The following is a 17479-nucleotide window of genomic DNA, read 5'->3' as shown; positions in this document are numbered from 1 at the left end:
ACACAAAATATTGGAGGAACTCAGCAGACTAGGCAGCATCTATGGAATAGCATAAACAGTCCTGATGAAGGGTCTCAGCCCGAAACATCGATTGTTCATTCCTTTCCATAGATGGTGCCTGCCCTGCTGGGTTCCCCTAGCATTTTGAGTGTGTTACTTTGGATTTCCAGTGTCCGCCAATTTCCTCGTGTTTGTGATCAAGAAACCAATTGTTTGGAATCAAATGGCCTTGCCTAGTGACTCAGGCTGGGTATGTCTGCACTTGCGTCCTCCCCCCCCCCCAACCCATGGCACTCCTTCTATGTATGTCGCTAAGAATTTTGCACATTATACATACATCTTGGTAGAGACAAAATAGGAAGAAGCAGTTTGTGGAGTTTACTCTTCATGCGGCAGAACATGAGTTAATGGACATTCTTCTCCATGTTCAAGTGTTAACATCAAGTATAATGATGTTGGTTCCTTTTCGGTAGAGAGATTTGGTTCATCTCAGCTCTGACTCTGCAAAAGAAGGACTCTACCCAACCCCCACCACCCAGTCTTTCAGTCATTTACCATTCAAACTCGGATAAGATGGCAAGGGCTTTGAGAATGGCACAACATTTTGATACACTCTTCTGCAGCAGGTAATACCTGCCTGGTTCTATGTAACAGTAATAGTAGTAGTACAATTCCACCTCAGGATGGCATCATCTGTGTCCCATAGCACCCAGTCCACCGATGGATGTGTTTCTCCTGTCAGCCAGCTCACCAAGACAGCTACTGCTCACAACCAAATGAGATCATGTAAACTTAAATTTGCCTGAGCTTGCCACTCACTGTCATTTGCAACCTTCTCCTCTGTAGGTGACCGGGCTCCACTAAGTAGCCTGAAGTAAGCTATTGAAGAAGCACCATGTGGAGAAAATTCAAAAATCCAAGGTGCAAAGGGATTTGGGAGTCCGTCTGCAGGTGGTGGGCTTTTGGTACATAGTCAGTGTCATGGTGTGGCCCCAACGTCCTTGCCCACCACATGTGGTGGGAGAGCTTTGGAAATGGAGTTAGAAGGCCAGTTTCAATTCAACAAATAAGTGAGCACACAGGAAAGGGACCTTTCATAATGGAAGTTTTCATAATGAAAGTTTTGGCAGGTGAATTGGGCTGAGGAAGCAGAGTGGGAAGCAAAATGCTGCACGTGCTGGAAATCTAAAATAAAAATTAAAAATGATGGAAGCAGCCAGCAGATTAGTCAACAGTCATGAAAATTAAAACAAGAATTAACATTTTAGTTTGAAAACCAGTTGTGTGGTAGATATGTTATCAGAGCTCTTGCATCTGGTCCTCCAGCGGCAGTACTACTCGTGCAGACATTTATTTTGTTCAGATAAAGAACTAAAGCTTAGGAATAATTTTAAATCTGCAGAAGCACTACAGCTCAAGAGTTCACTATGCAAGTAGCTCAGCTTTAAACTAAGGACCCCAAGCCCTAAATGAGCTGGTAAGTAGTTGATGAACACTTTCTATGTTGCTCAGTTCTGGATCCTTGTGTCAGTCCCACACAGAACATTGATCGCATATGTACCAATTGGTTTCACAGGAAGGGGCTTGGTTGTTCAAGGTGTAATGATTGGCATCACCCCTGCTTTGGGCATGAACACATGATGTCTGTGTATCTGTGCCATCAAGCATTGAGGCACAGTGCAGTCCAAGAACTCACAGAAAGGTTTTGACGTAATTTCTGCATCGGAGTACAGGCACCTATTATTTTAAATAAAAAGCCATTTTTTCATACTTAGCTATGATGCTGCAGTGTTATTTTAACCAGAAATGCTTCTAATAATTTTCAGTGCGTACTTAATTTGTAAATTTTGTAAATTTAGTTGACTCCATCTTGGGTACTAACCTACAAAGTACCCAGGACAGCTTTAAGGAGCAGTGTCTCAGAAAGGCAGCATCCATAATTCAGGATATCCAGCACCCAGGCCATGCCCTTTTCTCACTGTTACCATCAGGTAGGAGGTACAGAAGCCTGAAGGCACACACTCAGCGATTCAGGAACAGCTTCTTCCGCTCTGCCATCCGATTCCTAAACGATTGAATCCTTGGACGCTACCTCACATTTTAAATATATATTATTTCTGTTTTTTGCATGATTTTTAATATATTCAATATATGTATACTGTAATTGATTTATTATTATTTTTTCTTCTATATTATGTATTGCATTGAACTCCCGCTGCTAAGTTAACAAATTTCAAGTTACATGCCAGTGATAATAAACATGATTCTGATTTATAATTGAAAATTTTATTTTATATATAATTATAATCAATTTATATTGATTATAATTTTTAGGTAGACCAGACTCCTTGAATTTTATGTTTTATTGCTCATGCTATCCCCATGATCTATCTTTATCACTTCCCTAAAAATTCTTCCAGTGAGGTTACAGATGCAAACTTGGCAAGAGTGATGAACATAGTAATAGACTTCAGGATGATAGCTTAAAATGGTGGTTTTTCTCCTAATCTACAAAGTAAATACAAAGATAATTGGCTCCACAAGGAAAGTACACGTGGAGTGATTTATGGCCAGGTACTGCATCCAATGATCAGACCAACTGAATAGAAACATGTTTTAGATATCAAGAAATAGCAGGTTTCTTTAACTTTTCCCCGACAGAATTTTATCCTTAATTTAGGTCTAGTGGAAAGGATGAAAATGGGCATTAAATGTTAATAAAACTAATTTATTTTGAAAGTCTGGACGTAGCAAACATGTCCAAATTAATGATTGCTGTAATTTAACCTTGCCCAGAGATGCTATCATATTTGCCTGGAGATCGAGCTCTCAAGCACTGATTAGCAGCAGTGTTTAGTGAAGCTGTGTTAATAGGTTTCATTCACCCAACTCTGTTCAAAGTCAGGTGTGTGCTGACTGGTGCACTGGAGTCTGACTGAAATCTGTTGCAATATACTGACAGATGGTTTTTGACCTCTTCTAAATGGAACCAAGTTTCATAAGCAATTTAAACCTGCGGACTTTTTGAAAATATGTGATATATGCAATAGGACAAATTATAATTGGCTTTTGAAAGAGTACAGAAGAGGTTTACCAGGATGCTGTCTGGATTAGAGGTATGAACTATAAGGGGAGTTTGGTCAAATTTGGATGATTTTCTCTGGAGCCTCGGAGGCTGAGGGGAGACCTGATAGAAGTTCATAAAATTTTGAGAGGCATAGATAGGGTAGACAGCCAGAATCTTTTTTACAAGGGCAAAATGCCTGATACTATAGGGAGCATATTTAAAATGAGAAGGGGATATTTCAAAGGAAATGTGTGGAACAAGTTCTTTGCACAAGCAGTGGTAGTTAACCTTGAATGGGCTGGCAGAGGTGATGGTGGAGGCAGACATGATGGCAATGTTTAAATTTATTATAGTACCTGACAGTGTGTGCAATGGAGATATATGGATCATATCCTTGAAGATAGGTTCCTGTGCTGTATTGCTTTAGGTCCCAGAGCAGGTTAAAAATGGTTGAGGGATGAGCAACTGAGCATGGTGTAGAAAGACTAGACAGGACAAGAGATCCTTTCTCTCAGCAAGGTCTAGGTATACTCCTATCTCCTGACCCCTCCAGCATCCTCCTGTGCTTGCTGGTGTTGACCTATCTTCTCTCAGGACATTTACAACCAGAAGAATGGAGCCTCCTGTGAGATATCAGTGGTCAAGCAGAACATTTCTTTTGAGTCTGAAAACAAAGAACTATGTGAACACCCTGCACATAGGACAACGTTGGTTTGGAACTTTGTTGCAAGAAAGAAACTTCTCTGCATCTGCATTTTACTTCATAATTAAATTAGATTTCAGAAGCTGTCAAGATCAGGCAACGTCGCAGTTTGATCACCTTTTCTCGTGTCCTCCTGATCTACCTTGTTGGGGCCTTTGCACTTTATTTTCTACCTGCACTGCATTTGTTCTGTAACTGTAACACGATATTCTGCATTCTCTGTTTCCTTTTAATACCCCGGTGTACTTACATAAGACATAGTTTGATTAGGAGGCACATAAATAAAAGTTTTTGACCTTATTTCAATATATGTGAAAATAATAAACCCATAAACTGATCTAATGAACAGTCTTCCAAACTAAAACTCTCCACCAATGCTGCCTGGTGTGTAATATCTTCTAAAACATTTTATGCTTGATTTACTGAGAGGAATTTTGATTTCAGTTTCATTCTGTAAGATATCTAGTAAGGATCAGTATTTATGACTGTTAGCGCAATTCATATGAACAAAGGGAAACAGGGGCAGGTGTAGGACACCTGGATCCTCAAGCCTACCCTAGTCATCAAATATGATCATGTGTAATCTGCATAGGCATCACCTGCTCTCTTACTTCAGTTGCTCTAGGCCTCATATCCCTTATCTTCCAGAAAACAATCTACTTCCACTTCAAATATCTCCTATAACCTGGTCTCCACAACTCACTGTAGTAAAAAAAATTTCAAAGATTCAATACCCTCTGCAAGATGACGTTTCCATGTACTTTGGTTTTATGATCTCTGACTGTGCTTTGAAACTTGGTTCTCTTTGATTGGGAAACATCCAACATTAACCTTTTTGTGCCTCCTTAGAATCTTGTATCTTTCAATATGCTCATCCTCATTCTTCTAAACTCCAGAGAATGCAACCTACTAGGCCTCTCTTGAAGGGACATGTGGGTATTAGTCTGATGAATCCCCACTGCATTGTGTCCAATGCTTCTCTGTCTTTTCTTAGGTAGAAACACCAAAGCTATATGCACTTCTCCAGCTTTGGCCTGACTAACACCCTCATTAACTGTAACAAAGCCTCCTGATTTCTAAACTTCAACCTCCCCCCTTTGCAACAAAGGCCAATATGCCATTTTCTTTGTTTCTGATCCTTAGCAGTTAACTGTGATTTGATGAAGTCTTGGTGGTGATCCAGGAAATTTCTTGATGCATATTAAAAACACCTTCCAAAGCTTCAGCGGTATTTGAGGCAACACCCAATATCCCCTGCAACTACTTATTTCTTCTCACAAACACAAGCGATTCTGCAAATGCTGGAAATCTTGAGCAACACACACACAACATACTGGTGGAACTCAGTAAGTTGAAATAAACAGTCAGTCTTTCTTTCTTCTCTGTAAGCCACTAGCTGTCAGAGGCACCGATAGATCATGAACTGGGCAACAAGCCCCTTGTAGTCAAATTAATTAATGTTACCAAGCAACTTCAGTGACCTTAAATTCCTTTATGATCCTGAGGGGACTATTTTCTAAGCAAAACTATGATTCCTTGTTTTAGGCTTCCCAGCCACATGAAATATCCTTCCTGCGTTAACACATTCAAGAGCACTTGTTCTTCTTCACTGCCCCAGCTCCTTCACTGCAGTGGCATCTTGCACTAAAACTGAGCTCTCAGTTCGAAGCCTGTAGAGGGCATTGATAATTGTGCCTTCTTCATCTTATGATCCTGTGGTTTGAAGCATAGAGCACATTGCAGAAGAAAGCATTATGTTACTGACCAGCGTTTTTGAATTCTTTTCGAGCCTGTGTTCCAACATCTGCAATCTCTTCTGTCTCCACATTAACTTTCTGTAGTTGATATAAAAGGGATCTCCAAGTGCTCTGAATATTTCTTATTCTTCAACCTTTCTAAAAACAAAACCTGCTCAGCTGGTTTCTTTCCAAAACAGATAACCTTACTTTTTTAAAGTTTATACTCTATCTACCACTTTCTTGCCCTCCTACGCCCTCTTCAAAGTAAGTTCAATTTGTTTATGCACTGATGAAAGACTTGTTGTGAACAATATTTCTGATGACAGCTTTAATGTAATTTGTTATCAAAATGCTTGTAACTTTCCATTTATAACTGATCCTTAATTGTTTTGGCAGGGCTGGTGAATTGCCACCTTATTGCCTTGTGGGCTTTATAGTCATGGTATCCAAGTTGGCATTTCCTATTATGGCTCACAATCGTACCCACACTTTTTTAAGTCATAGAAGAACACGTGCTGCACCCTTCAATATATATTTGTAAATTTCTAAAGTGGCTTGACTGTGTTCATGCAGGAAGTCATGTGGCTGCAAGTTCATAACAAGGAATCACAGTTGTGCTTAGAAAATAGGCAGTGGTAACTACTACAAATTTTTGGGTCAGACACTACAAGGATTAGTGCTTGGGGCACTGTTGTTTACAGGCACATTAAGGAGAATGCAAAGCGGCTACAAACCAGTTTGGTGAGTGTGCAAGAGAGTGGTAGATGGCGTAAATAAAAAAGCTTTTTTTTCCTCTGAATCATTGAGTGTGGGTCTTCAGACTTATGCACCTCTTCGGTAATGGTAGTAATGAAAAGAGGGTCTGCCCCAAATAGTGAGGGTCCTTAGTGATGAATGCCTCTTTTGAGGTACAGTATTGCCTTTTGAAGGTGTCCATGATGGTGGGGAGGGTTATGATCACGATGGAGCTGCTTGAGTCTATGCTCCTCCACGCCTCTTACAAACCTGTGCATCAAAGCCTTCATACTAGGCTGCGATGTAACCAGTCAGAATGTTCTCTACCATACATCTTTAGAAATTTGCAAGAGTCATTGGTGACATACCAAATCTGCTCAAACTCCTAATGAATCAGACCACTTTTTGATGTACTTTCTACATAATTGCACCAATGCATTGGGCCCAAGACAGATCCTCTGAGACAATGATGCCCAGGAACTTGAAGATTTTGTCCAGGTATATGAAGTATATTGTTTAGAAAGGTAAAGTTATCTACCTTGGAAAGACCAAACAAGAGAAAATCTGCAGATGCTGGAAATCCAAGCAACACACACAAAATGCTGGAGGAACTCAGCAGACCAAGCAACATCTATGGAAAAAAGTGCAGTCGATGTTTTGGGCCAAGACCCATTGGTCTGAGTTCCTTCTGCATTTTGTGTATGTGTCTTAAAAAGAAGCCAGCTGAGCATATTTTGTTTTTAGAAAGATGGAAGACCTACAAATATTCAGTAGCACCTCGTGACCCTTTTATATCGATCACAGAAAATCAACATGGAGACACTGAAGTTTGCAGAAGTTGGAATCTGGAGCTAAAAAAAGTAATTTTTTAAAAATTTTGCTCCAAAAATTTAACAAATGAAACAAACAATTAAGGAAATAAATAATATAGTAGCACTATTACATGGAGTGTAAGTAAATCGGTATTTCTACAGTTGTAAGACCATAAGATATAAGAGCAGAATTAGGCCATTAGGCCCATTGAGTCTGCTCTAGCATTTCATCATGGTTGATCCACATTTCCTCTCAGTCCCAAATTCCTGCCTTCTCCCGGTATCCCTTCGTGCCCTGACCAGTCAAGAATCTATCAACCTTCGCCTTAAATATACTTACAGACTTGGCCTCCACAGTTGCCTGTGCAAACAAATCCGCTGATGCTCCACCCCTGGTCAAAGAAATTCCTCCTCATCTCTGTCCTGAACCGAGGCCCCTCTATTCTGAGGCTGTGTCCTCTGGTCTTGAGAAACATTATATAGAACAGAGAAAAGACTACACCCTGAGTCAAGGACGGATGTGCTCGATTGAGAGAAAGAGTAGAGTGAAGGCTCAGTAGGCTGATTTCAGGACAAGGGAATCCTCCTATGAGGAGAAATTGCCAAGTCAAGGACCATTTTCCCTACAGTTGATTAGAGCAGTCGAATCAGTTTTAAGCAGCTTAAAAGGGCGATTGCTGAAGGATTCCTTTTCTCACTGGGGAGTCCAGAGCTTGGGACACAGCACTGCATGCAGAACATGACCATTTACACACTGAAAAAGCAAGATTATGAAACATATTCACACCGACGCATCCTTCTTTTTTAAACTTCGATTCCAGATCCAAATCACTGATTTTGCAGTAGTGTTCACTGATTGACAATTCAACCCTATTATTCAGCAACAAAAAGAAATTGTTTCATCTTCTTTGCTGAGCTTTTGGTCTATGAAATATTTATTTAATTTATATTGACCATTTTACCCACTTACCCAGCAGCCTATGTGTGTTTTTATGGTAACAAAGCAATACATTCCCTTTGGCCAGTAATACTTAGCAAACCACCACCAGTTGCCCTTAGGAAAGTATTCTCCTCTCACTATCTGTGCTGTTCACAAGGTGTTGACAAGATTTTCACTACAGCCAGCAATTTGTTGCTATGTGTTTCTGCCTTTGATTCATCTTCTATCTTCTGTTAACGCTTATTGTCATCTTAATACTAAAGAATACAGTTACTGAATCCTGCCCTATTTGCTTCACATGTCATAATAATTACCTCTCTTTTACGACTTCCCACATGTACTCACTGAGATGAGTGATAGTACAATAAATATACGAAATATTTTACAATATGCTCAAAAACAGCTCTGTGAAATTTCTCCCCTGCAAATATACTTTCATATGTACTAGACTGGTGTAAAATTGTAAGTTAATCAGAATCAACTTTAATATCACTCGCATACTTCGTGAAATTTGTTGTTTTACAGTACACAAAATAATATAAATTACAACTAGATGTACATATAAATAAAATTAGTGCAAAAAGTGAGCAAAAATAGTGAAGTAGTGTTCATGAGTTGGTTCCTTGTCCATTCAGCAGTCAGATGGTGAAAGGGAAGAAACTGTTCCTAAAGTATTGAGTATATGTCTTCAAGCTCCTGTACCTCCTCTCAAAGGGTCGTAATAAGAGAGCATGTCCTGAGTAAAGATTTATTAAATTGATTGTGCAAACAGCCACAAAAATATGAAAAGAACTGTGGAAGTATTCTTTTGTTGAACAGGAATATTCTATTAAGCATGACCAGTTGGCACAAGACCTATATTGTGAAGCTTATCTTTCATATTTATATTTCACTCTATGCTTAACTGGTATACCTGTGAAATGTAGGACTGCCAAACTCAAATATCATCATCTCCCCAACTTAATAAAGATGTGAACTTTGTTAACTCTGTTTCAAAGTATGTGATGCTATTGTGAATTCAATAGTGGGAATATTCTTTAACATTTTGAATACAGTGGATAATAGTTTTAAATGTGCTAATCATATTGAACTAAAGCTGATAAGATTGAAAAGATAAGTTTGTAGATTTTCAACACTACTTAGTGAAGTAGCTCAGAAAGGAGCAATGGAATTTGTGAAAACTCAATTTAATGGGATATAAATGACACCATATATAGTACTGATTACCCAGGACAGTTATTCTTGATTGAATGGTCATAATTTAATGGAAGTTATGGGATTTGTTTTCAATGGTTCTCAAGTGAAAGTCGTGGATAAAGTCTTTTGACATAACTCCACCAGTGAGTGTTTCTCTCCCTCCCAGAATTTTGTTGTCTTGCTTTCCTTTTTATTGAATTTCCCCTTTAACAATTACTGTCATCACACGGAGTCTTTGCTGTTGAGATGAGGTCACGGTGCTGCTGAACTACAGTTAATAAAATTATTCTCTCTCAACATATACCGCCTGTTTCTGAAAGAACAAGACTACTTTTAACTATAGTAAATACTTATTGTTGATTACTGGTTTTGTTCTATGCCGCCTCAACTGCTGAAAAATAAAAGGTCAAAAAAGTCTGATTTTGAGGGTAAATAGCAAAATTCATAACACTTTGCAAATGCTTGGTAAACATTTTACGTTGCAGCATTAAACCTTGCTTAGTCATTGTGTTATAGGGGTCTAATGCTACGCATATTTTCATTTTACCTTGATGCCACTAAGTGAATGGAAAACTGGGTCACTTGGTTCTTGGTACAGGACTTTGGTATTACTGCATGTATTAATGCACTAATGAATGTCAAGACAAGATGTGATGCATTGTGAAGCTCCTAACGTTTTATACATTTAGTTCATCTTTTGAGTAGAACCCAATAGGTACTTAATGTGTATTGTAGTCAGAGCTTGTCCAGCACGAGGGAACACATTTTATTTATCACATTTCACAGTTGACTCCCATCAGATTTTGAAAGTAAATCCAAATTAACCACTTCTATTTTTTTTAGTAACTATTCTGTTACTAAAATGATCAACAAGAGCTCCTATTCTGAAACACTGTTCTCTCTGCCAATAAACACTCAGATTTTCAATAATTATTGGCAGAGTTAACCAGGATAATTATTGTCTGCAAAGGTCCCAGTTTACCAAAGTTGTTTCATATTTTTAATTTTTGAGTATATATCAAAAACTGTATTCTTCACCTTCTTGTAAAACCATATTTTTTCAGTAAAGTGTCTCTGAATTGTATTTCTATCCTGGGAAGTAATAAGTGATACAACCCTTAAAGTTGGTTGAATCAAAATCAGTCAAATTGCAAGTATTTTTTTGTGAAACTTGATGTTACAGTGTACCTGAGGGTATATCTAAGAAATCTAGTAATAACTGTCTGAATGTGTTAGTTTTTTAGAGTAGGTGATAAAGAAAAAAACATTTGCTATGTTAGTCCATTTGCACATGCAATGAACATTGTCAAAAAGCATTTAATAATTTTGTAAATTTCAACATTTCCAGTCTAGTTGTATTCAGCTTGTTGTTTAATATTGTGACTGCAATATTTACCATTAAGAATATTTTATTTTTCTACATTTGCCTGATTGATCTTTTTTCTTTGTTTGTCTTTTTTTTCCATCTGGCTGCTCCAGGGGCTATGGCTAATCATCTAATAACCAATGCTCTGCTTCGTCCTCATGGTACTAACAATCCCTATAACACATTGCTTGGGGAATCTGCAGTCTATAACAACCCCTCAGTCAGCATGTACAACACGCAAGGTGTGCTTCTCAAAATGTTTTGCTAAGCTACAATGCTATATACCCCGTCTCTCTGGGCTGTGGAGGCTGTATTCCAAAAACTGAATTCAATAAGGAAAATAAAATGCACCAAATCTTTTAAGTTTCTAATGCATTCTCTTTTATTGAGGCTGACTATGATCTGTCACCAGAAGTATTGATTTTTAGCCAATTATTGATTTGCTTTGAATGTAAAGATTATATTGCTTCTTGCTTTGAAGCTTTAATTGCTGCCTCACACCAGTTGACCAGTATACAGTCAAACCTCATTCTGGATTCTAGTATCTCAAATTCGGCTTGATGTATCAAATATTTTGCACTGTCCTGGTTGAAGCTGCAAAGTTAATCCGTGATTTCAAACTGTCTTTAGGGATGATGTCTTCAGCTATCCTCTCATGTTCGTAATCAGGAGGCTTGACTGTATATATCGTTACACTGTACATGCATTTTTTTGTCTGTGTGTGTCTTTTAAATTTCCAGAAAAATTACTTCTGGATGTATGTGGAGAAAGCCAGTGGAAAACATGCCCTTTTGCAAAAAGCTACCAATTTGAACATTTGGCTAGAATAAGTGAAAGAGAGGTTCACAAAACAAATAATAATGTTTAACAATTTTATAGTAATATTGGTGTGATGGACTGAATTAAGAGACATAGTAACAACAAATTGGGATAGTTTAGTACAGCCTCTATAGGCCAATAAAGGGGTCTTATATTTTCCAACACTTTCACTGGTACAGTTATCAATTTATTCTAAGATACTGCATTTTGCTAAATCAATATGGAATAAACCTGAACTGAAGCAAAAAATTGTCAAGCTACATCTGATTTCTTTTTGATTAAATGAGCCCGTGAAAGAGTTGCTTTCTTTGAAATTGTTATCCAAAATATGTTATGGGTGGTTCTGAAATGAGTCGTACAAACAAGGTTGTTGACATTTAGTTTGTGCAATTGTTTGTTTGCAGCTTTTAAAGTGCTTAAAGTAACTGTGTATTATGTGTAGTGGTTGGGATTTGTTAGATATTTTCTTGCATACCATCAATCTATTTGCTTTTATTCATGTTTCTTCTACTGTCGCTGTATGCTTACTTGTGTTTTTTCTTTCCTTTTCTTCATGCTGTCCTTTAGAGCCCTACAGAGAGACAAGTATGGGAGTAAAACTAAACATTGCATATCAAATGTAATTTCTTTAGTTACCATTCTCTTCCAGCCAAACCTAGGTGATAATTGTGGTTTAAAATTAGTTGATCAAGGCAATATTTATAAACTGAAGAAATGTTTAAAGTTATATTTTAGATAGCTTTCCAGTAAATCTTTGTATTCATATGTATAGACTTGAATTCCAGTAAGTTTGAATCAATGATCGGAGACGACCAGCACAAGGATGCACTCATTCAGGATGTATCTAGTGCCCATTTAATCCTCCCAATTGTCCATTTTCCTACTTCATTGTTCCATGCTCAAAAAAGTTACTTTCTGAAAAATACATTAAAAGTAACTAAGATCCCTCATAATACAAATGAATTTGAATTACTTTCCCCATTTGGTGTAATTTTTTTTGTACTAAGATTTGACTTTTACCAATATTTCCATATTGACCTACCAACTCCCAACACATCCTTGTTTGAAAGCTAAGTTTTGCACCAGTCCTGCACTGATCAGGATAATAGTACACCTCCTTTGACTATTTCAAAGACCCTACAAAAATACATCGACCTAGATAGAACTAAGTTTTAATTAAACTTAGTTTGCTGGTATGGGGCGTTCTACACATCACCAATTAAATCATTATACTGATGCACTCAGGATGTCCTGTGCATGGTGTGCATGACACCTATTGATTTTTTCAATTTGTTATGTGCTTGGAGCACATGGGTTAAAGAATATCTATTAGGGGTTGTTTTAAACCCTCAAATATTGACTAAATGGAGAAAGAGTAATTCAGTTTTAAGATTTTGTGTTGCTATCTGAACTGCTGGATAGATAAATGTTTTCACCAAGATAGCAAACCAAATTATATTTGTCTATCTGGATTGATTAATATGTTGTTACATTCATCTAAGGTGTGAAACATATTTGGAAAAAGTCCCTATGCAATCTATCAAGAGTTTAATGAGTAATCTTCAGTAGAAACTGCTTTCATTGATAAATTATCTCATTTCCTCTTATTTGAATTTGAAAACACTTTATCTTCAGTTGTGCTAACCGGAACCATTTTGTATTTCTCCTAAATGGATGGTCTTGCTGTTGCTATTTTTTTAGTCGGCTTTTGTAATGATATTTACATGCACCATTGTGCTGCTTAAATTGTCTGTGGTTTGTGTGTCCAGTTAGATGTACAATTCTTTGGAATCTAAATAATCAATACAATAGTTGAATTGTAAAAAACAAGAAATCCATAATTTCTGAATTCCAAATTTCTGCATTAAAGGCTTTCATTTTGCAACATCCATGTAGTCTTCACTCTTTGTTTGTAATCATCTAAATGCAACAACTTTAACAGCAATGAATTTGATTTTCTCCACAAATACATTACTCAATGGAAGTATGCATCATTGGGCCTTTTTGCTCTGCATTGATATTATTATATTTGACAAGTGTGCAATGGAGGCTTTTTATCAATCTCTAGTCTCATTTAATTTGACTTGTTTAGTCGTATTTTGTTAGGTAATGACAACATTCATTCCCAGTTTATCCTAATACTACAACATAATCACCCTATTATTTGACCCTTGGATATTCCATTTATTAACTGTGTAACCTGTGATTTCAAATGCTGAACAAAACAACTCACCAAGGAAGGTTATTATAAAAATAAAAGATATCTGATACTGAAACCCATTTTGATAGATAATTTGTGGGACTTTTCTTACCAGTCCAGGCTTAACATGAGACTTAGTTCCTTCATAGCCTCCAACAAACTACTGACAAATGCATCACTGAATAGTTTTCTGGATCAATGAAGAGGCTTAGCTCTTGGCTACGATTGGAATTTAGGAATGGGGTGAAAAAGACTCAGCCCCTCAACTCTGCTCCCTTAATGATAAATATAAGCCCAAGCTCTATTTTCGTATCTGAGCTCCATGTTCTTTGATACTTGTGTCCGATAAACATCCATTGGTCATTTTCCGCACAAGCACTGGCAGCCTTTTGGTGAAAGTGTTCAAAAAATTTTAACCACAATCTACATGAAGATATTTTCTCTGATCTCCATCTAAGTGCCTATCACATGGTCTGGCCCTTCAGCCCACAATGAATTTATGGTATTTTATAATATTTTATGATTATGCAGTTTAATTTTCCCACCAAAACAAAATAAGATTATTTTCTGTTCCTGGCCTATATTTCCAGGGCATTCTCATAACTGCTAGTATGTTCTGGTTTTTCGCTTTTCTGTATGGCTTTATACATAGAGTAGATTCTTCTTTTAATAACATGAATTACAACTGTACGACTTAGGGATAATATTCTATATTGATTATTGAAATATTTGAACTAATTTTTGGACAATTATTACACAAGTTATACCAACCTAATCTGTTGCCCAAGATGCTGTGATCACCCTTCTTCCCCACGAATCAACTAAAATGTACAGTTATAGCTAATGTGTTTCTTGGTCTTATTTTTCAGAGGTGTTGCTGAACAATGCCAGGGATACAACTGTCATGGATACTCTACCACTGAATGGTAACCATGGCAACAGCTACAGCATTGCCAGTGGGGAATACCTGAGTGATTGCGTGCAAATTATCGACCGTGGTTACAACCACAATGAGACAGCCTTAGAGAAAAAGATTCTGAAAGAACTCACTTCCAACTACATCCCTTCCTATCTGAACAATCACGAGCGTGCCAATGAGCAGAACAGGAATCTCATGAACAAACTAGTGAACAACATTGGGAATGGCAGTGAGGATGACGCAATTGTTCTTGATGACGCAACTTCGTTTAACCACGACGAAAGCCTTGGACTGGAACTTATCAGAGAGGAGTCAGATGCTCCTCTGTTGCCACAAAGGGCACATTCAGTAGAAAGCCATCAGGCCCAGCATTATCCCAGCAGGAGGCGGATCCCTCAAGATCATAGTGAGAGCTTTTTTCCTTTGTTAACCAATGAGCACACGCAAGAACTGCAGTCACCTAACAGGGATTCTCTGTATACCAGCATGCCTGCTTTGGCAGGAGTGCCCGTGACAGATGGTAGTGCCCCTCAGACCCAAAGTGCTGCTCCACCAACCAAAAGTAGTGATGGTGATGATGTGTATTATAAAAGTATGCCGAATCTGGGCTCCAAGAACCATGAACAGCAACTTCTCAATTATTACCAGCTAGGACGTGGAAGTAGTGATGGATTTATAGTTCCTCCCAATAAAGAAGGCTCCTCACCCGAAGGGAATTCAAAGGGTCCATCACACTTGGTCACCAGTCTATAGGGGAAAAGACTAACCCTGGATACCTGGCTCTGGTTTTTCAGAAGCAAGTGAAAAGATCTGTGTATGCTTGAATCTAAATGCTGTTCATATACTGCTGAACTACTTCGAGATGTTTTTATTCAGACCAACCTAGCAAGGCACTGCAGGGGAAGCAGATGATAAAGAAATAGTCTGTTTTAAGGCAAAAACAAAATAAAATATTATTGAACTGATTGAGAGGGGTTGGACATGTATATTGAAATGGAATTCGGTTTTGCTTCCTTAATAATGCTAAATTTTTATCTTTTTTTTCTTGTGTCTATTTTCTCGAGGACTTCTAACTGAAGCTTGGTGTAGGTCAGTGTCAGCTGAACTGGTGCGAGGCTATGGATTGCTTTCTTTTACTCTTTTCTTTTGTTTTTTTATTATCACTGTATATCAATTGTGATCGTCTCTCACAAATTGCAGTTGCATTTCACGCAGCCGCACAACTCCTGCAATCAAAAGGAAATCTGTTCAATCTCCAAGAAAAGGAACTATCCAAACCGTTATGCTAGACACGTTTATGTTTTGCTGTAATAATTCTGATTATAAAACTAATGATGAGAATTTTGAAAAATTTCGATGTACAGACACGCAGCATTGCACATATATTGTAGTATGCTTTTTTCCCTCCAGTTTTATGTCTTTGTTGATGTAGTGAACAAGACAGTTTCTGTTGTGCTGGTCTTGCAAGTTTTGCCAGTAGGAACAGTGTTTTTTCATAAGTCTTTCTGTTGGACTTTTATTTTTCCTGACAGTTCCTCCGAAGAACACCGTTTATAAAGCTCATTTTATAGTGAGGTGATCACAATTACTAAGAAAAGAAGTTTTTTAAAAACTGTTTTAGGTTTTTCTCGCTGTGTATTTTGAAGTGAAGTCATGTTTTTTGCCAACAAAACAAATTAAAAACTTTAGAATTTACAGCAGGTACATTTTTGTTTACAATGCACTATGTTATTCATAAATGTGTTCAGTAATGAAAGTCCACAACGGGAGCTAGGCACTCTTTTAGACACCAAGGACTCTTGGTAGAAAATAGTGGAACTCATGCATGTGGAGAAATAAAAAAGTAGCAACAATTTTGTGTTAAATCTAGTCAAAGCACTAGGCACTTGTACCGTGGTGGTAAAAATATTGACTTATTAAAATGAAAGTTATTTTGAAATGAAAAAAGATGATTTCTCTATCTTTTTTTCTTTCCTTCTTTCACAGGGAATTTATTTATTTGGCATTAATTAGTTGACATGAGCATCCCTTTAGTAATGATCTTGGCACAATTTGTCATTTTTTTTTAAGGTTATGATCCATTTTTGTATGGTTTGCAAGTTGAATGACCTCATTACTAATATTTGTTGTAAAAGTGACTCTTGTCTGCCAACAAATAAATCACTGATTACAGATTTACAACATCTGAGTTGGCTTAAGTTTATTTTTGTTTCTTTCTGTTGATCATTTTCAGCTTTGCTGTATGGGTGCCCGGTGAGCTCTCTGCCACTTGTGCGATGGTGTTTATTTTTTGTTTGGTCTGTAGCCAGTAACAGGGGAAAAGGTGCATGTAAAAGTTGTATGTCGTATGTGAAAAATACACTGCAAGAACACTAGCCCAAGGCAAAGTTATTTGATGCAACAGCTCTTAAATGGCTGTTATGTACTTCAGTGACCATTGTAGAGAATTCACAGCAAACTTGCACAGTAATGCTGTTCTATTCAAAGATCCCAGTTTGGAAATGACGTTGGCAGAGTTCTCTTCTTCAAGAAGGGTATCCTTTTTGAAAGGAGATATAATTGATAAGTAGAGAGGAATTCTGTGCAGGAGAGAGAAATCACAAGACTTGCAGACCAAGATTTGGGCAGCGCTGCTCGGAGTGCTGCTGCCTTGTAGTGCCAGAAACATAAGTTCAATCTGGGTGCTATCTGTATGGTGTTTGCCTGTTCTCCCTGTTACTGTAGGTCCTTTAACATCTATGCTGTAACCTGAGTGTTTGCCAGTATGTGGATTAATCGGCCATTCTAAATTCTCCTTACTGTGTAGGTGTGTTGTGGAGTCGGGGGAGTTGATGGGAATGTTGGAATTTTTTTTAAACGGGATTAATGGTGATTGATGGTTTGTGTGGATTTAATGAGCTAAAGGGCCTATTTTCATGCTGAACCAGTCTATGACTGAGCCAATGATCCAGGCTTGAAAGTGCTGCTGACTGTTTCTCCTGT

The 17479-nt window shown here is 37.7% G+C and overlaps 1 protein-coding gene across 6 annotated transcripts in view; it reads left to right on the top strand.

Annotated features, from left to right (window-relative positions):
• The window catches only part of LOC140197677 (adhesion G protein-coupled receptor L3-like), a 587218-nt gene extending 570560 nt beyond the window's left edge, over positions 1 to 16658 (top strand). For 5 of the 6 annotated variants that reach the window (XM_072257981.1, XM_072257983.1, XM_072257978.1 and 2 more), the window contains one exon: positions 14448 to 16658. In XM_072257981.1, coding sequence (XP_072114082.1) covers positions 14448 to 15250 — 803 coding nt within the window. In that variant the 3' untranslated portion in view covers positions 15251 to 16658. Of the gene's footprint in view, positions 1 to 10672; positions 10802 to 11945; positions 11964 to 14447 lie in introns of all 6 variants that reach the window. The other variant, XM_072257984.1, reaches the window with a different exon arrangement.
• Positions 16659 to 17479: the final 821 nt, after the last annotated feature.

Source organism: Mobula birostris, chromosome 5 (assembly GCF_030028105.1).
Source record: "Mobula birostris isolate sMobBir1 chromosome 5, sMobBir1.hap1, whole genome shotgun sequence".
NCBI classification, from domain to species: Eukaryota; Metazoa; Chordata; class Chondrichthyes; order Myliobatiformes; family Myliobatidae; genus Mobula; species Mobula birostris.
This window is presented reverse-complemented; position numbering and strand designations above follow the sequence as displayed.